Genomic DNA, 27,148 nt, shown 5'->3' on the forward strand with positions numbered 1-27,148 from the left:
TTTAGTTGTTTGCTCTCTCTCTCTCTCTTTCTCTCTCATTGCTCCCAGAAGAAGGAGTCTGTGTGTGATTCTCTCTCTCTCTCTCTCCCCCTCTCTCTCTCTCTCCCTCTCCCTCTCCCTCTCCCTCTCCCTCTCCCTCCCCCTCCCCCTCCCCCTCCCCCTCCCCCTCTCCCCTCTCCCCTCTCCCCTCTCCCCCCCCGTTCTCCATCTCCCTCTGGTGCTCCCCTCCCCCTTTCTTTCTCCTGACTCTCCCGTCCCATAATCCTTTCCCTTCTCCAGCTCTGTAACACTTTCAACAATCACCTTTCCAGCTCTTAGCTTCACCCCACCCCCTTCGGTCTTCTATCATTTCGTATTTCCCCCTCCCCCCACTACTTTCAAATCTCTTACTATCTTTCCTTTCAGTTAGTCCTGACGAAGGGTCTCGGCCTGAAACGTCGACAGTGCTTCTCCTTATAGACGCTGCCTGGCCTGCTGTGTTCCACCATCATTTTGCGTGTGTTGGTTGAGCCATTTTAATTCCTATCCCCATTCCTGTTCCAACATGTCAGTCCATGACTTCCTTTTTTGCCATGATAGGGCCACTCTCAGGGTGGAGGAGCAATACGTCATATTCCGTCTGGGTAGCCTCCAACCTGATGGCATGAGCATTAATTTCTCCTTCTGGTCATTTTTTCCCCTCCCCATTCTCTATTCTTCCATTCCCCATTCTGGCCTCTTCTCACCTGCCTCCCCCACCTGCAAGTTAACCTTTAGGTTGTTCTGCACAAGGACTCCCAAACTATGTTCCCTCTAGCTGTGCGCATGTGTAAGCACACACTCATTTTTCAACCAGCGCACTGAAGAAATTAATGTGTGCACTAAAGGTTAGCTACCTAAAATAATGCAGTAATTAATAATTATACTTATTGAAAATAATCTTTTAACTAAATGTTTCTGTTAACTAGTTAATCGGTTTTTCAAATATCACAATGCACGTCAGTAATTTTTTTACGTCACCTCACCTTTCCTGTTCCGGTTTGTACAGCTGCATCACGGCGGCAGCCATCTTTGGCTGACAGTGTTCATATCGTCAACTTCACATTTGAATGAACAAGTTAATGCCTTATGTCTAAAATATCATGATTTTCTAGTTGAAAATGCTGTAATAGTTAGACAGTTTAATGATTTCAGATTTTCCATGCAAGAAAAAATTAAATCCAAACTGATTTCAAACTTTGCTCAAATGGTGGCATTTGTATTTCAAAATGAACAGTTTTGCAACCTTGCGCAGTTGATGGACATTGGGGGAACCTTTCTTGCGCCTAGTGCTAACTGTGAGCACATCTTTTTCACAGATGCAGCCTGGCCTGTTGAGTATTCCTAACTCATATAGTTATTTTAGTTTTCCAGCATCTGCATTTGTTTTTAATTTTCTCCTCATTTGATCTTGTTCTGTGCTTTAATTTGACATATTGCTGTGGGGTATTTTTCAAGGCTTGGGTTTTTAGGCTTTAAGGGACTCTAAGGATAAGGAGCAGGATGTTAAGGCATAAGATTGGAGTGATCTCAGTGAACAATGGAGCCTCGGGGGCTTCTGTGGCCTACTTCTTGACCCAAATTCTGCTTATAAATGCCAGTGATTTTGAATGAAATTTTCAAATTTTTTAAATTGCTATTTCAATTGTAACAGATTAACTTTTCTGAATGTTAGAAACATTTTGAGTCCTCATGGTTTTGACAACCAGCAAAGGACTCAGCAGGACTTTGCCGGGTTTCAAAGCTTTCAAAGGCCAATGTGGCCATGATGCTTCTGTGCTGGACACTGAGGCAGTTTGGCCGGCAGAATAGACCTTTCTTCATGGGCCTTCTGAGCAGAGGCATGGAGAGTTCACAGCTGTGCTGTCCCAGGAGAGAAAGTTTGGTCCCTTGTTTTTAAGTAAATGTGAATGGCCCTTGGACCACATGGTTCATTTCCCACTCTGATATATTCTTCACGCTGTCAGGACCTTCCTTCACTCTGTTTAACTGATGCCTCTTACTTGCAGTTGTGGATGAACAGAATGCGCACACCCAAGAACAGGCTGAAGTGGAACTGAAAAAGGACATTGAGGAGGTCTTGAAAGAGGAAGAAAAGGAGGAAGATGAGACGAAGGAAACAGATATTCAACCAAGTATAGTTTACTTATCTTTCTTCTAAATAGAGAGGATTGATTACTAGATAGAGAACATTAACATCAAATGTAGATCTTGCCTTTTGTGTTTCAGAGCATTCTCAGCTTTTCCATCATTGATCAAGCCTCCATAATGTTTGTGGGGCACAACATTACACATCTGTTTGATGGCAAGGAAAATGGAAGCTTGCCTATGTTAGGGTTAATGGGCAACATTGCTGCTGATTAGCTAAGGACAGTGTTCTGGTTGTGTGAATGTTGTATGTCTCTTGAAAGAACCACCTTCAGGGAGTAATTCAGAACAGGAGAGGTTGAGGCAACGTCCACCTTTTGGATTTTGCCTTATACTTTTGTAAAGGTAGCTATGGAGGGAGTTTTTTTGTACTTGTGAAATGATCCAAGGCTAGGTCAGTTGACATCTCAATCTAGATCACACTTGGTGTCTTGTTATTGATGGTGACATCATAGAAATGGGTTTTGAAGGACTGGGGAAGAAATGGAACAGCTTCAAGTGGAGAACACTGGTGCTAGTGCATTGGCTGTGGAAAGTCAGCTCAACTGTGTCATTAGGTGAGTCTACTGTTAAATATCAAGCAGCTAACAGCTACGATTTACCCTTTGTGTACTAAGGACAGTTTCTGGTGGCTGTACTTTGTACCAGTCTTCACTGTGGAAGACACTAGCAAGCAGTGTGTCAGCAGTTCGTGAGTGTCAGGGGGAAGGGTGTGCCTTAAAGAAAATGTGCCAGGCAAACTCAAAAGTCTTAAGGTGGATAAGTCACCTGGACCAGATGGACTACATCCCAGAGGCCTGAGAGAGGTTGCTGAAGAGATAACGGATGCATTGGCCATGATCTTTTAAGAATCACTCAATTTTGGCATGGTCCCAGAGGACTGGAAGATTGCAAATGTCATCCCACTCTTTAAGAAGAGAGGAAGGCAAAAGAAAGGAAATTATAGGCCAAATAGTCTAACCTCAGTGGTTTGGAAAGTGTTGGAGTCTGTTATTAAGGATGAGGTTTCAGAGTACTTGGAGACTAATGATAAAATAAGTCAAGGTCAGCATGGTTTATATAAAGGGAAATCTTGCCTGACAAATAAAAACACAAAATGCTGGCAGAACTCAGCAGGCTAGACAGCACCTATGGGAGGAGGTAGTGACGACATTTCGGGCTGAAACCCTTCATCAGGAGGGTTGGAGGAGGAGGAGATCCAGCATCAGTCGTGTGTCTTGCCTGACAAATCTGATAGAGTTCGTTGAGGAAGTAGCAAGCAGGGTGGACAAAAGAGAGGAACATTTACTTGTGTTTTCAGAAGGCATTTGATAAGGTGCCACACATGAGGCTGCTTAACAAAATAAAATCTTGTTAAGATAATGGCATGGATAGAGAAATGGCTGACAGGCAGAAGGCAGCGAGTAGGAATAAAGGGGGCTTTTTCTGGTTGGCTGCCAGTGACTAGTGATGTTCCTCAGGAGACAGTATTGGGACCACTACTTTTCATATTGTTTGTTCCTGATTTGGATAATGAAATTGATGGCCTTGTGGCAAAGTTTGTGGATGATTCAAAGGTAGCTGTAGGGGTAGGTAGTGCTGAGGAAGCAATGTGATTGCAACATGACTTAGACATATTGGAAGAATGGGCAAAAAAGTGGCAGGTTGGGAAATGTATGATAATACATTTTGGTAAAAGGAACAATAGTGTGGACTATTATCTAAATGGGGAGAAGGTTCAAATATCAGAGGTGCAGAGGGACTTAGGAGTCTTCATGCAACACTCCCAGAGGTTAACTTATAGGCTGAGTCTGTGGTAAAAAAGGCAAATGCAATGTTGGCATTTATTTCAAGGGGAATAGAATACAAAAGAAAGGAGATAATGCTGAGGCTTTATTAGATGATAGTCAGGTCGCACTTGGAGTATTGTCAACAGTTTTGGGCCCCATTAACTCAGAAAGCATGTGTTGTCAGAGTCCAGAGGAGGTTCACGAGGATGATTCTGGGAATGAAAGGGTTAACATATAAGGAACGTTTGGCAGCTTTGGGCCTGTACTCACTGGAATTTAGAAGAATGCAGGGGATCTCATTTAAACCTACTGAATGTTGAAAAGACTAGAAAGGGAGGGTGTGGAGAGCATGTTTTCCTGTGGTGGGGGTATCCAGAACCAGAGGGCACATCCTCAAAATTGAGGGGCAGCCTTTTAGAACAGAAGTAAGAAGGATTTTTTTTTTAGTCAGAAAGTGATGAGTCTGTGGAATGTTCTTCCACAGATTTCAGCGGAGGCCAAGTCCGTGGATATATTTAAAGAGGAAGTTGATGGTTTCCTGATTGGTCAGGCCATCAAAGGATATGGCAAAAAGGCAGGTGTATGGGGTTGAGTGGGATCTGGGATCAGTCATGATGGAATAGTGGAGTAAACTCAATGGGCTGACTGTCCTGATTCTGCTCCCATGTCTTATGGCCTTATGTAGAGAGAAGGCAGGATATTGGTAGGAAGTGGGAAGTAACACCAGGGATCTGCTGTACTAAAGTATTATAGATAAATATTTGGAATAAATGGAACTACCTTGAATTTGGGAGATCAAAACAGGTGATTCAGCCCACAGAATCTTTCCTTTCATGATTCAGGTCACTACAGACAGACACATTTCTCAGACTGCACTATCCCATTCACAGCTCCTTTCACTTCTTATCAACATTAGCTTCCTTTCTCGTTCACTTTCTTATTGAGCTCCATTATAAATAAGTAATGATGTTAACCTCAATATCTTAAATGTTCTACATTCTAACCATTTTCTGAATAAACCAGTTTCATCTAAATTCCTATTGATTTGTTGAGGCGTGTCTATTCTTTATTGTGATTAGTTTTACAATGATCCATTTGGAACTATTTTCCATCTGCCTTCTCTCTCAATTTCTTCCATAATTTTTTATCTTTATTATGCACCTTCACCTTTTGTTTGAGAAACAAACAGCTATCTCTCCTGATAGTTATAGCCTCACAATTTCACTATAAGTACAGAAAAGATGGGAGCCTTTCTATGTTGCCATTCATAAGGTGGTTAATTATTCACACCAGTTCACCTTCCCACCCTATTTCAGTTGCTCACCCTATCATTCTTCTAAGCCCCATTGAGTCTTAGTCTTGAATGGACGCAACAGAACACTCTTGGTTAGAGAAGTTCAAAGAATGACTACCGTCCATGTGAGGATATTCCTCCTTATAGAGTCACAGATTGATAGAGTAATGCAGTAGAGAAATCTTACTGTGTGCCAACAAGATGCCCATTCAAGCTTTTGTCCCAGTTGTCAGTGTTTGGGCTATAACTTACTAAACTTTTCTTATTCATGTACCCATCTAACTATCTTTTAAAAGTCAATGTTGTACCTGTCTTGACATCATCCACTGGCAGCTCATTCCACAAGCATACCTCCCCTCAAGTAGCCCCTCAAGTTCTAGTAAACTTTTCCCTTTAGTCCTTAATTCCCCAATCCTGGGATAAAGACTGAGTATATTCACCAAAAAGACTTATCCAGTCTTACCCTGAGATTACATATCCATGTTGTAACTTGTCCAGCCCTGGAAAACAATTTGCAGCATCTCCTCTCTCAAGAATTTCAGTAGCTTACCCTATGATATTTCTAAGCTCCATTGAGTCAATGCTGATTATACTTGATCTTTGCTCAGAACATCCCCAAGAATCAATCTGCTATATTATATTTCCATTTCCTCAAAGACAAGTACAAGATTCAGGATTGTTTAATGTAATTTCCAGGCCACATGTGTAAAGGAGAACGAAATAATTGTTACTCCAGATCTGATACAGCCCAAAAAAACATAATAAGGTAAAGAACAGAACAATTTAAAAAACACAATAGGTATACTCTAAATACGTGTGTGTGCGCGAGCGCCCTTAGCTCCTGGTGGAGTTGGGGCACTGTCATGACAAGCTTTTTGCACCGATCTTTTTGGTGATTGCTTATCATACGGCGTGTCTTGGGCATCTGAAATCTGGCGGAGTCCATCCCTCTCCAGGTTTTTTTTTAATGAGGTCAAGTTGCTAGCTTGACACTCAACCTAGCACAGATGGAGAGCATACAAAGGAGACAGCTGGATTCAAACTCGGGTCCTCTCGCCCCAAAGAGGCGAGTCTACATAAGATAGCTTATATACATTGATTGTATGTCCATAAAGTGGCACTAAGCACAAGTGTGTCTGTACATAAGGTGACTCTGACAGGAAATGATAAAGTAGTGGTGGTGGAGGTGGAGGGGTGGGTTAGTGGTTAGTTCATCCTTGGCTAAGTGGTCATTTCAGTAAGATATCTCTTGTATTCCAATCCATTTCAATAAAGGCTTAAATTGCCTTCCTAATTCCTTGCTCTGCTCGCATCTTGGATTGCTGTTCAAGAATCATGAATTTCTTTGACTACTGATATTTATTAGTTTCTGGACTTTGAAGTAAGGCTACGTCCACACTGCGCCAGATAAATCTGTAACCGAAGCTTTTTCTCTTCATCTTTACCCTCTGTCCACACTATAACGGCGTTTTTGTCCCCTGAAACCAGAGAATTTCAGAAACTCTGTTCAGGGTGTGTAATTTTGAAAAAGCTGTTTGGCCGGAGCAGTGTGGATGGAGTAACTGGAGAAATCTGAAAACGCTGTCTGACGGCAGTGCGCCATTTCATTGTTTTCCCGAACTCAACCCCCCACACAATCTAACAGTTTCAGAACAGACGAGACTGAAGCCAGAAGAGTTAGAAATGTACTCACCAAATACTTTGACCCATAACTTACTGAATAAATAAGTATACTCACTTTGCCCTGTTTTCTGCCCTTGCTTGTATGAAGGTGGTTTACCTATTTATGCAAGTACTTCCCTGACAATAGATGTGTAACAGCCTAATGTAACATTGTATGGAAATACAAGATAATACTGATGCAGACATGTTTTACACATTTGGCAAGGTGCTTTATTAATGCAACAGAGTTAGTCAGTTTTTCAATGTTCGTCATCAGCCGGTTCATACTGTCTGTGAACTCCCTGTTGGTTGGCTCCATACGCTGCAGTGTTTGTTTTTTTTTTACTTTTAAGTCCTCCTGCGCGAGAGCCAACAGCTGACCGTTGTTTAAGTTTTTATAGTCTATAACTGAACAAACGCACAGTCTTTCACAGTGAGATTCGACACCAAACATATCGCTTGTTTTCGTTAGATGGGTCCTGCGCATGTGCACTAGGAGGAGATTCGCTGAAATCTCCGTTTCAATAATGACAGAGGTATTTTTAAAAACACCTAGTGTGGACATCTATCGTTTTTATGCGAAATGGCATTTTCAAAATTATCCGGTGTAGTGTGGATATAGCCTGAGATTCTGCTTTACCAGGTTTTTAACAGGAGTTAACTATTCTTCCCAGATTATACTCCATCTGCCACTTTTTGACCATTTACTGAGCCTGTTTATATCCCATGGCAGTGTCCTTACAACCTTAAACTACCCTTTTTGGATCTTTATGCCCCATCGTCATTGTTTCTTTCACAAGATAGTAGAGATTCCTTTCCCTCATAAACTGGCTTTTTTTCACTATTTAACTCCTCTTCTAAGCCTCATTTGGTTGGGAAAAAATTCTCTTGAAATTCTACTTAGAATTATTTTTCAAATGTGAGGTTGTTAAATGACAGGGGCAAAGTTTTGTTCAACTGCCATACTGGTCCTCAATGACATTGCTGAATCCTATCATGGAACATAGAGACCCAAAGTCTTGTTCGGCTGGCCCAAACAAGATGTTACTTTTCACTTGTGCTTCTATAGAATTGAAAGTAAAACTTCATTGTGCTTTCACATTACATGTAAAAGGTGTGCAGTGACTATACTGCATCCTTGCATTGATTGCTGGGATCCTTACCATGTCTGTATGATGAACCGAATTGTCTTCTTACCTCATCATTTACACATCAGACACATTATTTTTCATCTGAGCCCTGGAATATATGTATTGAAATGATTGTCTTGCATAGGAAGTGTAATGCACTAGAGAGTTGTAACTGGAGATATGGAAAATGGGCAAAAAGAAGTATAAGCACCTATCTGAATTAGGAGGGTTGTTGATCGCACTTAGTGATTAAGAATTATGAAGATGAAGGACTCTTTTTTAATATGTAGCTGGTAGAGAGTTCTGTTCAAGATGCTTTACAAGAAAGATTATTTTGTGTTAATTGAAAATACTTTGATATTTTCTCCCTTTTCTTTCCACTTCCCTACTCCCTTCTAACTGCTTCTGCCCCTCCCTTTCCTTTGATACATTTTTCTTCTGATGCCCTTGCTATTCTGTGTCCCTCTTGCCCTCTCTCTGCATCCTGCTGCCCTGCATGCTTACAACATCCTTCCCTCTCCCTTATATATGTTCAGCAGTGTATAATTAATGATATTTTTCATTATTTCAGCTTTCCGGTCTGGTCAGAGATCCCCTCCAGAGAGACGAATCCATCGCACCACCACTTCCTACACTGGTCCATTTACAACCTCACCATTAACTGCTAGCAAAGAAAATCTCCCAGTGCTGAATACCAGAATCATCTGCCCAGGTAGCCAGCATACTCAGACAGAAGCATTCTTGAGAAAGTTGGAGTAATAACATTAAACTTCTATTATTAGAACTGATTATTTTACTTGTGGGTACATAATTACCTCGTGAGTATCAAACTGTTGAGTGCAAAGAAATCAGGTTCACTTATTTTAATTCTAACTTCTACATTCTATTTGACTTAAATTATATATAATATCTCAGGTTAAAGCATAACATTTTTCTTTTTAAAGATTCAAAGTACATTTATTATCAAAGTATGTATACAGTATACAGCCCTGCGATTCTTCTTCCAACAGACAGCCACGAAACGAAGAAATGCCATGGGACCCATTTTGTAAAGGGCATTTAATAAAACCTCTCAAAACTCCTCAGAGGATTGAGATATGTTCAGATTTAGTCATTATGCTATAGAAAAGATGCATTAAGCCTGAAAGTGTCACTGCCCCGATCGTTAATGCCCTATTTTCTCCTAATTTCCTTTGATTGTGCCATGGTTCTGACCGTTTATTTCCCATTTGCTCCTAATTCTCTTTGATGACGGCACACCTGGTTTCCATCAGGACCTGCAGCATAAGAACCCTGGAATTACAACCACTAATTGCCAGATCGTTGGTTTTGCCAGTGTGGTAATTAACACTTCCCGGCCATTTAGGACTGTGTGTTCTAAGTTTTGCTTCAGTACCGAGATTTACCTGTGAAACTCAGTCTCTCTGTGTCAAGATCAGTTTTCTATTCCTACTCCAGTTCCTAAGTTTACCTGTGAAACCCAGTCTCTCCGTATCAAGATAAAATCCCGCCTGTCTCCTGCCTTCCCGCTCTCCCTCCTGTTTGCCGATCAACACTCACAGCTGCGTCTGCATCCTAATTAAATCTCCGTGCCTGTGTCCTGCGCTTGGGTTTGCCTCGTTCATTATAACAGAAAGATCTGGCCACTATGGACCCAGCAGACATGAATATCCTTCAACAAGCCCTCGCCAGCCAGGGTTCCCTACTGGGTCTGCATGACCAACTCCTCTGGGAGGTCACGGAGAACCTCCGTTCACTGTCTGTTGACATAATGAAGATTGGTGACCAGGTGGACCATGTCTCCACTCATTTCACTCAACCCACTCCTGGAACCCAGCCCAGCCAGCGTGTAGTGGCAAACCCCCATGTGTCAGCAACACCTTCACCAAGAGAGCTGCACATACCTGAGCCGGAGCACTACGCTGGGGATTTGGGGAAGTGCTGGACCTTCCTTCTGCAATGCTCCTTGGTGTTCGAACAGCAGTCATCTACGTATTCCATGGATAAGTCGAAGATTGCTTATATCATGGGGTTGTTGCGGGGAAGTGCCTTAGCATGGGCTACAGCTGTTTGGAATAACCAACCGGATATCTGATCTTCCTTTATCATGGGAATGAGAAAGGTCTTTGACCACCCCGTCCGTGGTAAAGACACTGCCAAATGTCTACTCACTCTCTGCCAGGGCTTGCGCAGTATTGCCGAATATTCTGTGGTGTTCCGGACATTAGCGGTTGACTCGGGGTGGAACAATAAGGCACTCCAAGGGGTATTTCGGAATGGCCTCAGCAACATGGTGAAAGATGAGTTGGTGGCAAGGGATGACACCGACAGCCTGGATTCCTTGATCTCTCTAGCCACCAGATTGGACGATCATTTCCGAGAACGCCATAGAGAAAGAACTGGGTGTCCACCATCTTTGAAAACTCCTCGGCACTCATTACCGCCTCCCGCCAGAACAAGCCTCTCTCCTCCTCCGGCTTCTAGAGTAGCTCCCAGCCCAGACGTTTCCACCGCCCTGGGAGAGGAACCCATGCAGTTGGGATGGAACTGCCTTTCCCCCACAGAACGACTCCGGAGATTTAGAGCAGGAGAGTGTCTCTATTGCGACCAGTCCGGCCACTTCCGTGCTATCTGTCCCCTTCGGCCAAAAAGGGAAGGCTCACCAGTAGAAAGAGGGACCCTGGTGAGTCAGACAACATTCCTTTCTGTTCCCTGAACCTGGATGCAGATGCCAGCTACCTTACATTACAGCCAACTGTTCCTGCCTCTGTCAGCAATAGTGGACTCTGGCACTGAGGGAAACCTTTTAGATGAAAACATAGCTTCCCGGGCCAGAATTCCTCGTGAGCCATTGAGTACTCCCTTGGAAGCCGGGGCACACACTTCACACCACCCCTGTCTCTCTTTCTCTCCAGAAACCATTGGGAAAAGGTATGATTCATTTTAATTTCTTCTCCTCAAGCTCCGATAGTTCTTGTTTATCCCTGGTTAAACTGCCATAATCCCCACATTGACTGGTCTACCTGGAAGATAGTCAGCTGGAATTCAGTCTGTCATTCCAATTGTCTACAATCGGCCCTTTCCCCTGTGAAAGTCTGCCTCTGAAACCCTTGACTTATCCATGGTTCCAGCAGAGTACCACAATCTGGGAGAAGTGTTTAGCAAATAACGAGCTCTTCCCCTGCCTCCACACCGCCCTTACGATTGTGCAATTGACCTTCTCCCCGGAGCCCCTCTACCTACCAGTCAGCTGTATAACTTGTCCCGGCCAGAAAGGGAAGCAATGGCTTATCTAAATGACTCTTCCGCGGCTGGCATTATGCGACCCTCATCTTCCCCTGTAGGCGCAGGTTTCTTCTTCATGGGGAAGAAAGACGGCTCACTGTGCCCCTGCATTAACTACCGTGGCCTGAGTAGCATAACCATAAAGAATAAGTATCCACTGCCCCTTATCAACTCTGCTTTTGAACCCCTTCATGGAGCCACAATTTTCTCTAAATTGGACTTACGGAGTGCCTATCACCTAGTTAGAATAAGGGAGGGAGATGAGTGGAAAATTGCTTTTAACACCCCTCTTGGTCACTTTGAATACCTGATTAAGCCCTTCGGTCTTACCAATGCCCCTGCCATCTTCCAAGCCCTGATAAATGATGTCCTTAGGGACGTTATTAATCGTTGCGTTTTTGTTTATTTGGATGACATCTTAATCTTCTCCCGCAGTCTTCAGGAACACACCCACCGTGTCAGTCAGGTTCTGCAGAGGCTTTGTGAGAACAAACTATTTGTGAAGGCTGAGAAGTGCGAGTTTCATGACCTTTCTGTCAGTTTCTTGGGGTATATCATCGAGAGTGGGCAAGTGAGGGCAGATCCCAAAAAGATCCGTGCAGTGGCGGAGTGGCCAAAACCCACGACATTCAAGCAACTCTAGCGATTTCTGGGCTTTGCAAACTTTTATCGTCACTTCATCAGGGATTACAGCCTGGTGACAGCGCCCCTTACTCAACTCACCTCTCCTGCGACCCCTTTTCACTGGGACCCCGAAGTGGACTCAGCCTTCTCAGAGCTGAAGAGGCATTTTACCTCCGCTCCCATCCTGGTCCAACCAGACTCCTCTTGTCAATTCATTGTGGAAGTCAACGCCTCCAACTCCGGGGTGGGAGCAGTCCTCTCCCAACGCTTCGTCCCAGATGAAAAGCTCCATCCTTGCTCCTTCTCTCGCCATCTATCCCCCACCGAATGGAACTACGACGTTGGGAACCAGGAGTTACTAGCCATTAAACTCACTTTGGAGGAGTGGAGGCACTGGCTGGAGGAAGCGGAGCATCCATTCATCGTCTGGACAGACCACAAGAACCTCGCATACATCCAAACCACCAAATGCCTGAATTCCCGCTAAGCTCGTTGGGCATTATTTTTCAGCCGTTTCAGATTCACACTCACCTATTGTCCGGGATCCAAGAACAGGAAGCCCAATGCTCTCTCTCATCAATACATCTCCAAGGAGGGCCTTCCCAACCCCAAGACTATCCTTCCACCATCCTATGTGGTGGCTGCCCTCACCTGGGAGATCAAATCCATTGTCATGGAGGCCCGACAGACTCAACCTGACCCAGGCAATGGACCCTCCAATCTCCTCTTTGTGCTGAACTCTGTTTGGTCTCAGGCACATGTCTCATTTTGCCTGCCATCCCAGGATCGATTGGACACTGTCCCTTCTGAAGAGACATTTCTGGTGTCCCTCCCTGGATGCTGACACTCATTCCTTTGTCTCTGCCTGTTCTGTTAGTGCCCATGGAAAAGCCTCCCACCAACCACCTGCTGGATTGCTTCGTCCCCTACCCGTTCCTAGCCACCACCCTTGGTCTCACATTGCTCTGGATTTCGTTAGGGGACCACCCCCTTCCCATGGGAACACTGCCGTCCTCACCGTGGTGGAGTATTTCTCCAAAGCTGTGCACTTCGTAGCCCTTCCCAAACTCCCTACAGCTCGTGAAACTGCCGACCACCTTGTTCATCATGCCTTCCACCTTCATGGAATTCCCTCTGACATTATTTATGACCAGAGCCTCCAATTCATACCTCAAGTCTGGAGATCCTTTTGTCAAGCTCTTGGAGCCTCAATAAGTCTGTCTTCCGGCTTCCATCTGCAGACTAACTGTCAAACAGAACGAGTTAACTGGGATTTGGAAGCAACACTGCGCTGCATAACCACCAACAACCCGTCATCCTGGAGCACCCATCTCGCTTGGGTAGAGTACGCCCACAACTCCCTGGTCAGCACCGCCACTGGAATGTCGCCCTTTGAATACTTCTTCAGTTACCAACCCCTTCTGTTTCCTGCACGTGAAGAAGGCATTGCTGTGCCTTCAATTCAGGCTCATCTCTGCTGGTGCCGCAAGATCTGGAAGGATGCATGCACGGCCCTGCTCCGCTCAGCCGATCACAACTGGAGGTTTGCTGATCATCATTGAATTCCTGCTCCCAATTATCGGCCTGGGCAGAAGGTTTGGCTCACGTCAACAGACATCCCCCTCAAGAATGAACCCAAGAAACTCACCCCTCATTATCTGGGACCATTCGAGATTGAGAGTGGCATCAACCCCTTGGTGGTCAGACTCAAACTGCCCAGATCCATGCACATTTATCCCACGTTCCACGTCTCTCTGTCTGTCAGCCCTTTGTGCAGAACTCGCTCCACTCGCTCGGATTATTAACAACTACCCAGTGTACACCATCCGGCAAATGCTGGATGTGCGCCACTTGAGGCATGGGTCTCCAGTATCTGGTCGATTGGGAGGGTTATGGTCCAGAGGAACACTCCTGGATTCCCTGATTCTTCCTCCTGGACCCTTCCCTCCTCCGTGATTTCTATCGAGACAATCTGGACAAGCCTGGTGGTTCAGCTGGAGGCTCCCGTTGGTGGGGGGGGGGGGGGTGAGGGTGTGGTATTGTCACGGTCTCAATTGTTGATTCCCCATTTTCTCCTAATTCCTTTTGATGACAGCACCCCTGGTTTTCATCAAGACCTGCAGCATAAAAACTCTGGCTTTGCACCCACTAGTTGCCAGATTGCTGGTTTTGCCAGTATGGTAATTAATGTTTCCCGGCCGCTTAGGATTGTGTGTTCTAAGTTTTGCTTCAGTACCGAGATTTACCTGTGAAACTCAGTCTCTCCGTGTCAAGATAAATTTCTGCCTGTCTCCTGCATTCCTGCTGTCCCTCCTGTTTGCCATTCAATGCTCATGCCTGCATCTGCATCTTAACTAAATCTCCGTGTCTGTGTCCTGTGCTTGGGTACGCTTCATTCATTGCAACAGAAAGCGTACAAAAGAGAGTTAAGAACATAAGAAATGGCAGGAGTCAGCCATCTGGCCCTCTGAACTCGCTCGGCCATTCAATAAGATTATAGCTGATCTGACCATGGACTCAGCTCCCCCTGTGTTTTCCCCATTAATTTCCCTTCCAAGCTGTAGGGATTGTTCCAGCTACACTTAAACTCACTGCATTACACAAGCAAGTACCTTGCCTGTTGAGGATGAAGTTGGAGGTATACAAATGAAATGGCCTTAGTCCTGACACTCTGACCCCAAATGTCCACTTGAAAATTATTACCACTATATTGTGGAATTTGTAGAATATAGAGGAGTGCAGCACAGGAACAGGCCATTCAGTCCACAGTGCTGTGCTAAACCAGCTAAAAAGCAAATCAAAAACACCCACACACTAATCCCTCCATCTTCCTTACATTCACGTGCCTATCCAAAAGGCTCTTAAAAGCCTCTGATGTATTTGCCTCTACCAACATACCAGGCAACACATTCCAGGCATCCATAATGCTCTTGAGTGAAAAAACTTACCCCTCACATCCCCCTTGAACCCATCACCTCTCACCTTCAATGCATGCCTTCTGGAATTTGACATTTCAACACTGGGAAACAAATACTCTATCTGTGGTTATATCACCTAGATCTAATTACATTAAAATTCTGCTAGCTGGACCCTATGACCCAAAATTTTAATTTGATGTTATGTCTTTGTATGATTAGATGCAAAGCTGTGTATTTGCGATTGTGTCAGCAATATCAGAGTCTGGTTCATTACTTAGGAGGATTACTAACTTTATTGCATATTTGTTCGGGTTTATTATATAGGATAATAAACAACGTGTTTAAGAAGGTTTTGTTTTATGCGTACAATGTCAGCCCAATTTTTCTCTTTCTTTCCATCCTCTATTCTAAGCACCGTTGAAAGTCTTTGACTAATTTTTTGATAAGCTGTTTATGTAGCTCAGCAGTTTTGTTTTAATAACGTTCTTGTGAACCAACTTTTGAACATTATAATCTAAATGAATTGTAACATTACTGTTATTAATTGTGCTCTAGTAAGGCAGCATATTCTGGAAGCTCTTTCAAGGAAATACTCTGGCCACATGGGGAAGGCATTGTCGTTAGATTTTAAATAATTTACTCCAGTTGTGGAGCTTGTGGGGTGAATATCAGTGATTGATGACTGATATTTCTTGGTGAAATTGAATAATTGGAGCAAATACGAAGCATATCCTCAACTCTACACAGCTCTAGTGGAGATGGCTCCTTCAGAGTGAGGTTATTCAATTCATGTCCTACAGTTGTTTACTGATCAGAATATGGTGCTGTGGACTTTGGAAAACTGGATAGGAAGGTTACAATTTAGCTCGACCTTAAAAACTTCCACAAGCTATCACTGATTTGTTAGACATGTAGTCTGCTTATACCCAAGGTTGCTGGAGAAAGAATCGCACCCTATTCCTTAATCCTTCCCTGCCCGCTCCATACCCCACCCACCACCAATCTTCCAGCCTCAAAAAGCCGGCACTGTATGCAGTGCCTTGAAGAAATATTCAATCTTTACAACTATTTTCACATTTTACTGTCTCATTTTCTAAATTTAAAATATATTTGAGCGATTTTTGAGCTATTCTACAAAACACTGTGCATCAAAAGAAAACTTCAAAGCCTTTCAACAATTTACTAAAAATTGAAAACCAAGCTTGTGAGGCTATAGAAGTATTCATTTCCTTTGTAATTACTACACTAACTTTTCTCAGGTGCAATGTTGTGCATTGCCTTACCAACTCATCCAAATCTTTTTTGATGCAGAAAATTAGAGGATCACTTGTTTTCAATAAATTCATAAGAGTAAGTACCCCTCGCTCTCTGTAAGGTCCAACAGTACTGTAGATTTTCAACAGACCAAACCAAAATGAAGACAAAAGGGCATTCAAGGCAAGTCAGGGAAATGAAAATAGAGAAGTGCAAACCTGGGAAAGAGTACAAGACCATATAAAAAGGTACTGAACATACCTTGGAGCTCAGTGCAGCCCATTATTAAAAAAATGCAAAAAATATGAAACTACAGCCACACTGTTAAGGTCAGGCAGCCCCTCTAAACAGTCGCCGGAGAAGAATGGCACTTGTAAGAGTGGCTACTGTGATGCCAACAGTCACTTAGTGAGCTGCAGAAGTCAGTGGCTGCAACTGGAGATGAAGTTCATGGTTCCACAACTGCTAAGGCCTTGCACAAGACGGTGTTTATAAAAAAAGTGGCAAGGAAGAAGTACTGGCTAAAAAAAACGTAATCTTGTCTGTAAAGACTATGCGAAGTGTCATTAGAAGATGCTGTAAAGATACGGAAGAAGATCTTGTGGTTGAATGAGGCTAAAAGTGGAATATTTTAGCCTCAGCACTAAGTGGTGCATGTGGTGTAAATTCTGCACATCAGCCAGGTAACACCAACCCTACTGTAAAGTATAGTGGAGATAGCATCATGCTCTGGGGTTGCCACCATTTCATCATGGCTGACCCATTTCCCTCAACTCCATTCTCCTGCCTTCTCCCCATAAACTTTCACTCCTTGACTAACAGCAGCCTATCAATCTCCACCTTAAAGCCATCCAGTGACCTGACCTCCACAGTCACCTGTTGGAATGAATTCCACAATTTCACCACCCTTTGGCTAAAATAATTTATCCTCATCTTTATTCTAAATAGTGTCTCTCTATTTTTAAGCTGTGGACTTTGGTCCTAGACTCCCTCACCAAAAGAAAAGTCCTATTCAAATCCACTCTATCTTGGCCTTTCAACATTTGATAGGTTTCAGTGAGATCCACCCACCCCATACTTCTAAATTCCAGCCAGCACAGGCCCAGAGCCTTCAATCGCTGCTGATATGATAACCCTTTCACCTTTTCATTCCTGGAATCATTCTCGTGAACACTCTCCAATGTCACCACATCCTTCCTTAAATAAGGGTCCCAAAACTGCTGACAGTACTTCAAGTTTCCAGTAGGTGGCGCAGCATGTGGCAGCAGTGGCCTTTTGGATCTGGTGCTACTTTTATTTAGTTTTTTAATTTAATTTTAAGGCACAATTAGGGTTTAGAGCAATGGATAACAGAGCGACTATCTACCATTGCCAGATACTGCTACAATACAGAGATCGCCCAAAAACAAACCCTCATGGAAATCTGCTGGTTAGGTTGCACGACCCTGGCTTGCTGAGGGAATTGGGCCTGCAGTCCTGGGATTTGCCTGCCGCCGGTGACCAAAGTTGGGGACGTCATAAGTGGTGTGCGAGGAAGCGGAAGCGAGGCGAGCGGGCAGGAGTCCGTGCCAGTAAAAAAGGAAGCCCTAGCTGGCCAGCACTCCTGTCCATTCTGCTCTCCAATATCTGTTTGCTGAGGGAATCAGGCCTGCAGTCCTCGGAGTCGTCTGATGCCAGTGGCTGGAGGTGGGGACTTCGTAAGTGGTGTGTGAGGAAGTAAAAGCGAGGCGAGTGGGCAGGAATCCATGCCAGGGAAAAAAGTAAGCCATAGCCGGCTGGTTCTCCCGTCCATTCTGCTCTCCAATGGACATTAAATTGGACTACATCTGTGGTGACGAAATGCTTGGCGGGAGTACAGAAACAGATGGAATCCTGGACGCCGCCATTCAGCTGTCTATTTATGTAACAGATTTTCCCCCAAGCCGTCGGACTACCAACCTACTGCCCTCTGCTGTGCCTATTGTCTTGTTTATTGTCTATTGTAATGCCTGCACTGTTCTGTGTACTTTATGCAGTCCTGGGTAGGTCTGTAGTCTAGTGTAGTTTTTGTGTTGTTTTTACGTAGTTCAGTGTACTTTTTGTATTGTTCATGTAGCACCATGGTCCTGAAAAACATTGTCCCGATTTTACTGTGTACTGTACCAGCAGTTATGGTCGAAATGACAATAAAAGGTGACTTGACTTGACTTGACTTGAAGTGAGGCTTTACCAGTGCCTTGTAAAGTCTCAGTCCTCTTGAAATGGATGCTAGCATTGCATTCACCACCTTCTCCACCAATTCAACCTGCAAATTAACCTTCAGGGAATCGTGCACATGGACTCCCCAAAGTGCACACAAGGTTCTTTTTGTCCATGCTTCCTCACATGCATGGACTGTACACTGCCAAATTGTATAACCTGAATTTTATTTCTTCCTCTTTCCTTCGGAGAATGCACCTTCCAATTTTCCCACTCACCTGTTCACAGTTCAAGAGCTTATTTCTGAATAGTTCCCAATGTTTTACATCATCTTTCATGTTGTACTAATTTGATGGGCTACTATACCAACCTGTCACTCAGTCAACTATAAGAGTTTGATAAGACCAGCCACTCTACAGGAGGATGGATCGGAGAATCAAGCTGCTAGGCTCTGCTTTCCCACTGGATATTTTGCCAAAATGATTTTTGACTCCACTGCTCTGGCCAATTAGTTGAAGGTGGAGCAGAACTTGGGAGTGATTTTAAGGACCCTCCAGACTCCTGCATCTACATTGGAGCCCCTTGATTAGTTCCTTACCAAGCAATCTGAATCAAATCAGGCCTGATTTACCTATAGGTAAGCAGCCAATGGGCTGGACGTAATCACTTTAATTCTTGAGGTTTTGATGAGCTGAAAGTCTGAGAAATATCAAATTAGTTGTGCAATTTGTGGTATTTACAGTGGATATTGCTCATTAGCCTGTCCCTAAAATGGGAAAGAATGGGTGGGGGAGATACATATTTATTGTCAGGAGATGGCACTGATGCAAACCATCCAGAGAACATGAAAATAATTCAGGGAAGAGACCAGAGGGGACAAGATCAAAGAACATTGAATGTTCTTCAAAAGTAGAGGCAATACTGGAACCAGTAGTTTCCCAGGGTAGCACCATTTATTTGGACTGGAGCAAATGAGAAGATCTTGAATGTTAGAGCAAGTTAAACTAGACAGGGGAGGAAGATGAAGTCTGGAGACTGGTTGTGGCTGTTCAAGGAAGAATTAGGGAGACCAAACTACTAAAGGATGAAGGTAAAGGAGAACTGGATGTCTATGTGTAAAGAAAATCCATAACATCAAGTAAATAATGATAGACTGAGTGGCAGAGAGAGAGAGAAAGAGTTGGGATATTGGTACATACATGAAGGCATACATGAGAGGTTCAATCATGGCAGCAGATAGTGCTGTCTCTGCTGCTACCCAGTATGGATATGATTGGGTATTTCCCTTTTCTGTCATTCCTAGATTTGTGACCTATATTGAGCCTAACTTTAGTAATATGCCTGTTAAACTTTGTTGACACTTGCTTAAAGTTCCTTGACCTGTGTTATCCCTCAGAAAGGATGATCAACTGTGTATTTCACTTACCTCTGTACTACCTTACAAAACTACCAATGTAATGTGTCCGTCTTACCTCAGGTTTACGAGCTGGACTTGCTGCCTCCATCGCTGGAAGCTCAATCATCAGCAAAATGTTACTAGCGAACATCGATCCTTTTGGAGCCACCCCATTCATTGACCCTGATCCAGACTCTCTGTAAGAAGTGTTATCTCTATACCAGTCTTAATGATCTGCATTGTGCCACCTGAAAGCCACAGAGAATAGAAGGCTGTTAGTCCTCTACACGTTTTAGCTTGTGCTTGTTCAGAAATCCATTTTGCGTTAATGTATCTCTGACTGTCTTCTCTGTTGTTGAGCTCATCACTGAGCCCAGCAGTGAGGGTCAGGGTTTGGGTCCACTTCACTTCTGTCAACGCTTGCTCAGAGGGCTGGCTTCCAAACAAGAACCTGATTCAATTGAACAGGATCACCAACCCTGTGGGATGTGGTAACTGCTGTCACTGATTTGCTTTGCTGTTCTATTTTAATTACTTATTATTACACTTCAAATAATTTAAGTCTAGTTGAATAGTTTTTAAATGTTTCTGACAATCAGAGATATGTAAACACTTTTTAAAAAAGTACTAAATACCCAAAAGCTGTCTTAAGCATTCCATGGGCAGTGCCTTAGGATTTCTGTCTGAAGCCAGCTCACGTCCCAGAGGCCACAGTACCTCAGAGAGTGCCAATCAGGTACTGAACAGTCAGCTTACCTGATCATCTACATCCAGTAGAAATGTACAGCAGTGGTAGCAAGCCTGGGTCCAAGCTAGTTGTTAATATATCTGTGTACATGCCTTAGGTTATTTTTGCAAAACTGAAAGAAAACTCTTCCTTTTTGGGAAGGTTATTTTACTGGTTGATCTTTTAACGAACACATTAATAGACATTTTTGTGACAAAAGCCATGTTTTTTTTCCCCACAATTCAGAGAAGGCTACGCCGAAAAGTGTGTTATGAACAATTATTTTGGAATTGGATTAGATGCCAAAATCTCCTTGGAATTTAACAACAAGCGTGAGGAGCATCCTGAGAAATGCAGGTAGTTACCAGTCTTTCATCATTTTACATTGGAGACGCAAGGTAAGAGCTATGGTTCACTCTACAGAATCCTATTTTTTAGAACTAAGCTACAAGTACAAGGCAGTGGTAATCGGGAAGCAACATTCAAAAGATTTCGGAAGTGCCAAAGTATGTCCACAAAAGAGTTGTATGTGTTTTGATGTCTGGGTAAAGATCTTGGATCTGTTCAAGACTGTGATAGAGCCATGCAACATGGAAACAGGTGCTTCAGTACATAAAATCTGAAGCCAACCAAAAAGCACCCATTTTACTCTCATTAACTCAGTCAGATTCTACTATTCATCTATGCACTAGGAACAATTTGCAGTAGCCATTTAATCCACCAATGCATACATCTTTGGGATATAGGCACTTCATATAGGGATATATGAAGCTGTCAAGCAGCAACAACCAGCTGCCCATTTATGCCACTCTGACCTTCAGACCCTGATTGATAGACACTCAGAGGGAAAGATTTTCTGAAATAGATTACTCAGAGCTCAGCAGATACAAGACCATTAAACCATAAAGTATAGGAGCAGAATTAGGCCATTCGGGGAGAAAATTTGAGGGGAGTGTTTCCAGGGTAAATCATAAACAGGATTCTGAGGATGCTGAAAATCTGAAGACAAAATCGAAAATGCTGCAAGTACTCACCAGAACAGTCAACGTCTGAGGGGAAAGAAAGACTTAACCTTTCAGATCAGTGATAGACAACAGACAATAGGTGCAGAAGTAGACCATTTGGCCCTTCGAGCCTGCACTGCCATTTTGAGATCATGACTGATCATCTGCTATCAATACCCGGTTCCTGCCTTGTCCCCATATCCCTTGATTCCCCTATCCATAAGATACCTATCTAGCGCCTTCTTGAAAACATCCAGAGAATTGGCCTCCACTGTCTTCCGAGGCAGTGCATTCTAGACCCCCACAACTCTCTGGGAGAAGAAGTTTTTCCTTAACTCTGTCCTAAATGACCTACCCCTTATTCTCAAACCATGCCCTCTGGTACTGGACTCTCCCAGCATCTGGAACATATTTCCTGCCTCTATCTTGTCCAATCCCTTAATAATCTTATAAATTGCAATCAGATCCCCTCTCAATCTCCTTAATCCCAGCGTGTACAAGCCCAGTCTCTCTAACCTCTCTGCGTAAGACAGTCCTGACATCCCAGGAATTAACCTTGTGAATCTACGCTGCACTTCCTCTACAACCAGGATGTCCTTCCTTAACCCTGGAGACCAAAACTGTACACAATACTCCAGGTGTGGTCTCACCAGGGCCCTGTACAAATGCAAGAGGATTTCCTTGCTCTTGTACTCAATTCCCTTTGTAATAAAGGCCAACATTGCATTAGCCTTCTTCACTGCCTGCTGCACTTGCTCATTCACCTTCAGTGACTGATGAACAAGGACTCCTAGATCTCTTTGTATTTCTCATTTACCTAACTTTACACTGTTCAGATAATAATCTGCCTTCCTGTTCTTACTCCCAAAGTGGATAACCTCACACTTATTCACATTAAACGTCATCTGCCAAGTATCTGCCCACTCACCCAGCCTATCCAAGTCACCCTGAATTCTCCTAACATCCTCATCACATGTCACACTGCCACCCAGCTTAGTATCATCAGCAAACTTGCTGATGTTATTTTCAATGCCTTCATCTAAATTGTTTATGTAAATCGTAAACAGCTGTGGTCCCAATACCGAGCCCTGTGGCACCCCACTAGTCACCACCCGCCATTCTGAGAAACACCCATTCACCACTACCCTTTGCTTTCTATCTGCCAACCAGTTTTCTATCCATGTCAATATCTTCCCCCCAATGCCATGAGCTTTGATTTTACCCACCAATCTCCTATGTGGGACCTTATCAAATGCCTTCTGAAAATCGAAGTATACTACATCCACTGGATCTCCCTTGTCTAACTTCCTGGTTACATCCTCGAAAAACTCCAAAAGATTCGTCAAGCATGATTTACTCTTGGTAAATCCATGCTGCTTCTTTCATGATCTTTCATGACTGCTGGAAGAAAATTAGGAACAAATATTGGTCCACGGGTTAAGAGAAGGCAGTATGGGGAAAGAGTAAAGGAACACATTTGTGGTACAACAGAAGGCAGAAGTATTTCAATAAGAGATAGATGGAAATGAGGCAGAGCAACTTACTGTGATAATGTATTTAGTTTAGAGGCTGCAAACCAGAGGAAGACCACACATCAGTGTACAAGCTTTGACTTCTCTTTAATACTGAAAGAAGGGTCCAAGGAGAATCTGACCAGCTGATAGAGCAGTACTGCTTTTAATGAGGTCATAAGAGTAATGCACACAGAAACAGGCTCTTCGGGCCAACTCATCCATGCCAACCAACTTGCCCACCTAAGCTAGTTCCATTTGCCCACATCCCTCTAAACATTTCCTACTTGTACACTGATCTCAATGTCTTCAAAATGTTGTTATTGTATTTGCTTGACCCACTTTTTTTCTGGCATCCCTCTCTGCATGAACCATCAGGTGCCTTTTAAATCTTTGCTGTTTTACCTTCAACTGCTGCCCTCTAGATTTCAATGCTCTTTCCTGGGTTGCCTTCATTCTTTTTCCCAGATAATGTCTCCATATTTCTTCCTTTCCTCCTCCATTTTTCACAGTACCTTGCACAATTGGAGTGGTACAGCAGTTGCTACGACTGCCTCACAGCTCCCGAGGCCCGCGTTCAATCCTGACCTCTGGATCTTGCGTGCTCCCCCTGTGACTGTGCGTGTTTCCTCTGGGTGTTGCAGTTTTCTCCCACATCTGAAAAGCATGCTGGCTCCTGCATTAATTGACTATCTGACCCCTAGCATACATGAGCATCAGGAGAATCTGAGTGTTGATGGGTATGTGAGAGAGAATAGGTCACAGGGAAGTATGGCGGAGATCGGCATTGTCTTGAAAGCAGGCACAGATTCAGTGGGCCGAATCTCTGTCATGAGTCAAATGGCATAAAGATTTGCTGGTCAAATGGCAGTCAGAAGGAAAGATAATTGGGCTGGATAGATCTTTCCTAAGTTTAATTTTGAAGTTATAGCAGCGTAGAGTCATACAATATGGAAACAGGCCCCTTTGCCCAACTGATTTGTGTTAACTGTATTGCCCAATGAGCTAGTTCTTGTTTGACATATAGCCTCTAAAGCTTTCAATGATTTTTACTAAACTATTAAGAATTATCAACATTGAAGGATAGTGGAAAGTAAATATCAATTTAAAAAATGCAATACAGTAATTCAGAGCAAGTTCCATTGCACTGCCAATAATTTAACAGAACACATTTATGCGGCAATAGAACAAGTGCAAAGGTTAACTGAGATCGAAGTTAAATTTGAGTTATTGTCACATGCACAAGTACATGTATACACAGGAGTAATGAAAAGCAGTGAATCAGATACACATAGAATCAGATACACAACACTCACAAGAAAAACAACGTATACAACAATTATACAAGATAGAATGCAATTAGAACAAAAAAACCAGGGGGCTGTATAAAGATAAATATCTGATCTGGAAGACATCTGGAGCTAGCTAATATAATGAAGCCTGTGTGGAGGATTTGACAGCATTGTCAAAGATGAAACAAGCATTCTATCTAGGCCTTGCAATATTCAATAGGTTTCAATGAGGACCCCCCCCCCCCCCCCAACCTGATACATTAACCATTTCATTCCTGGAATAATTATCGTGAACTTCCTTTGGACCCTCTCCAATGCCAGCACATCTGTTCTTAGATAAGGGGAATTGAAACCTTTTTCCAATGAGATTTACATTGCATTTGGGAGACAAGGAAAAAATTCAGAAACATGACAAGTATATACTGATCTAGTAAAATACAGTACTTAACAAAGACTATGTTCTTACTACTGTTTGACTCAACAATAGTCCAGTGAAAATTCCTTTGCATTGGTTCACAAGAGTCCAGAAGAGAAATGGGAAAACAGTGGTCACCATAAATTAGGTCAATGGCTTTCACAATTTCCAATATATCTTTCTGTTAGGCAAGACTCCATGCCAAATCAGAGAGATTTGCTTAGTAAAACATTCAGCTATTTGAGAATGTACCTCCCTGGCGTTGGTTCAAATTGATCTGGATCTTAATTTCAATTGTGTGTTTTGATTCCATGTTCTGTACAAAATCCTATCCACTTCATCTTTGAACTTTTTGACCATCTGCCCTTTGGCAATTTGTTTATTCAGTAAGGGATCAGGGATTAATTTGTGAAGCTTCACTGACAGCCATGAACCTATGTGCAGAGGGAATATATTTGGCTTAAGGGTACTGGAGCTTGCTCTTTCCTGCCATGCATACATTTAGTGCGTCTCAGCATAGGGAATGGGCTTACAAACTGGTGCAGAGAGAGATGCACTGTCTTAATACTGTGGTGTTTTCCTGAAAGCATCAGTTTGAAATCAAAATGAATACCAAAGCCAAAGACTTTGTAAAGACAAAATTCTGAAATTGAAGCCATAAAAATCTGTAAGGAAATATGAAAAAGAAATAGCAAATGCCCGAAATGCTCAGCATCTATGAAGAGAGAGACAGAGAGACCTTCAGATCTTTGAAGATCATTGGATTTTCTTCTCTCTGTGATGCTGTTAGAAATAATGGCTAATGATATCTTCATCCAGAGGAATTAGTTTTAATTTTGACTTGAATTCAGTTGCTATTCAATGGAAGAGCGCATTTTGTTTTATAGGTGACATAACGATAAAGTAGGAAGCTTTAGTGAAATAAATCCATGGCTTTCTTACTGTTTTCTCACTGTGTTTCATTCAGAAGCCGGACGAAGAATATGATGTGGTATGGTGTCCTTGGCACCAAGGAATTACTCCAGCGAACCTATAAGAACTTAGAACAAAAGGTGCAGCTTGAGGTAATGCTTTAAATTCCACAATGTTGAATTTCTCAGTCAAGATAAGTGAGACAATCGCATTAAGGTGTCATGCATTGCATTTAATAATCGGAGTGTTTGTTTTATCTGGGTGTCAATATCACCTACACATATCTGGGTGTCAGGGTGCAAGTTCATAACCAAACAGTTCTCACAATATTGGGAATTGTTTAGAACTACATTTATGCTTTAGTCTTTGGAATTAAGCAAGTACTGTTACCTTTATTTTCATTTGTTTTTAGATCCTTAAGCTTTAGGTTTAGCTGCTGAGGTCACATTTCTAAATTTGAGAAGCTGCTCCTTCAGAATAGCATCGAAGATATCAGTGCAGTGTTCACAATGATAAGTCTGCATTTATCCCACACAAGGTGTATTGTCTCTACTCATTAATAGTCTGCCTTTAGGTAGCAACTGTTTATTCTAGTCCTCTCACCCATGAAAAGCACTTTTTGTTCATTTATCATTGTTTTGATGGGCAGAAATAGTTGAACAGCCTTGTAGATAACTGTTCAAGTATGAGAGCTCCCTGAAGGCCACAACACAAGTAGATACGGTGGTAAAGACTGGAAGAATGGCCAAAGAAGTGGTAGATGGAATATAGTGTCGGAAAGTTTATGGTCATGCACTTTCATAGAAGGAATAAAGGTGTACACTATTTTGTAAATGGGGAGAAAATTCAAAGACCCCAGAGGTGCAAAGGGACTTGTGAGTCCTTGTGCAGGATTCCCTAAAGGTTAACTTGTAGGTTGAGTTGGTGGTAAGGAAGGCAAATGCAATGTTAGCATTCATTTTGAGAGGATCAGAATATAAAACAAGGATGTAAATGTTGAGGCTTTATAAGATACTTGTCAGGCTGCACTTGAAGTATTGAGAGTAGTTTTGTGCTCCTTATCTAAGAAAAGATGCACTGCCATTGGAGAGAGTTCAGAAGGGGTTCATGAGAATGATTCCAAGAATGAAAGGGTTAATGTGTGAGGAGTAGTTGATAGCTCTGGGTCTGTACTTGCTTTGAGTTTAAAAGACTGGGAGTGGATCTCATTGAGACACATTGAATATTGAAAGGTCTGGATAGAGTAGAGGGTGTTTCCTAGAGTGGGTGAGTCTAGGATCAGAGGGCACAACATCAGAATAGTGGGATGTACATTTAGAACACAGATGAGGAAAAATTTCTTCAGCTAGAGAGTAATGAATCTGTGGAATTTATTGCCACAGGTGGCTGTGGAAGAAAAGTTATTGAGTATATTTAAAGTGGAGGTTGATATGTTCTTTATTAGTCAGGCTTTCACAGATATGGGGAGAAAGCAAGAGAATGGAGTTAAGAGAGATAATAAATCAGCCATGACTCAATAAGCCAAATGGCTAATTCTGTTCCTATGTCTTAAGGCCTTAAACCTTTATCAGTGGGGTGTTGAGTATAAAACCTGGGAAGTCATGTTACAGC

At 42.9% G+C, this 27,148-nt stretch overlaps 1 protein-coding gene and 1 long non-coding RNA gene across 3 annotated transcripts in view; one reads left to right on the forward strand and one right to left on the reverse strand.

The window, feature by feature from the left end:
* LOC132393058 (uncharacterized) overlaps nt 1–25,685 on the reverse strand; it is a 30,604-nt gene extending 4,919 nt beyond the window's left edge. The window contains exons 1-2 of the long non-coding RNA XR_009511740.1: nt 25,568–25,685; nt 19,753–19,924 (exon numbers count right to left, since the gene is read on the reverse strand). This is a non-coding gene — a long non-coding RNA (uncharacterized LOC132393058). The remainder of the gene's footprint in view (nt 1–19,752; nt 19,925–25,567) is intronic.
* Nucleotides 1–27,148, forward strand: part of dgkh (diacylglycerol kinase, eta) — a 503,605-nt gene that overhangs the window by 376,876 nt on the left and 99,581 nt on the right. For both annotated transcript variants that reach the window (XM_059967802.1, XM_059967801.1), the window contains 5 exons: nt 2,028–2,153; nt 8,593–8,733; nt 19,758–19,875; nt 20,650–20,760; nt 25,593–25,689. In XM_059967802.1, coding sequence (XP_059823785.1) covers nt 2,028–2,153; nt 8,593–8,733; nt 19,758–19,875; nt 20,650–20,760; nt 25,593–25,689 — 593 coding nt within the window. The remainder of the gene's footprint in view (nt 1–2,027; nt 2,154–8,592; nt 8,734–19,757; nt 19,876–20,649; nt 20,761–25,592; nt 25,690–27,148) is intronic.

The sequence above is a fragment of the Hypanus sabinus genome, chromosome 4, assembly GCF_030144855.1.
Source record: "Hypanus sabinus isolate sHypSab1 chromosome 4, sHypSab1.hap1, whole genome shotgun sequence".
Lineage (NCBI taxonomy): Eukaryota > Metazoa > Chordata > Chondrichthyes > Myliobatiformes > Dasyatidae > Hypanus > Hypanus sabinus.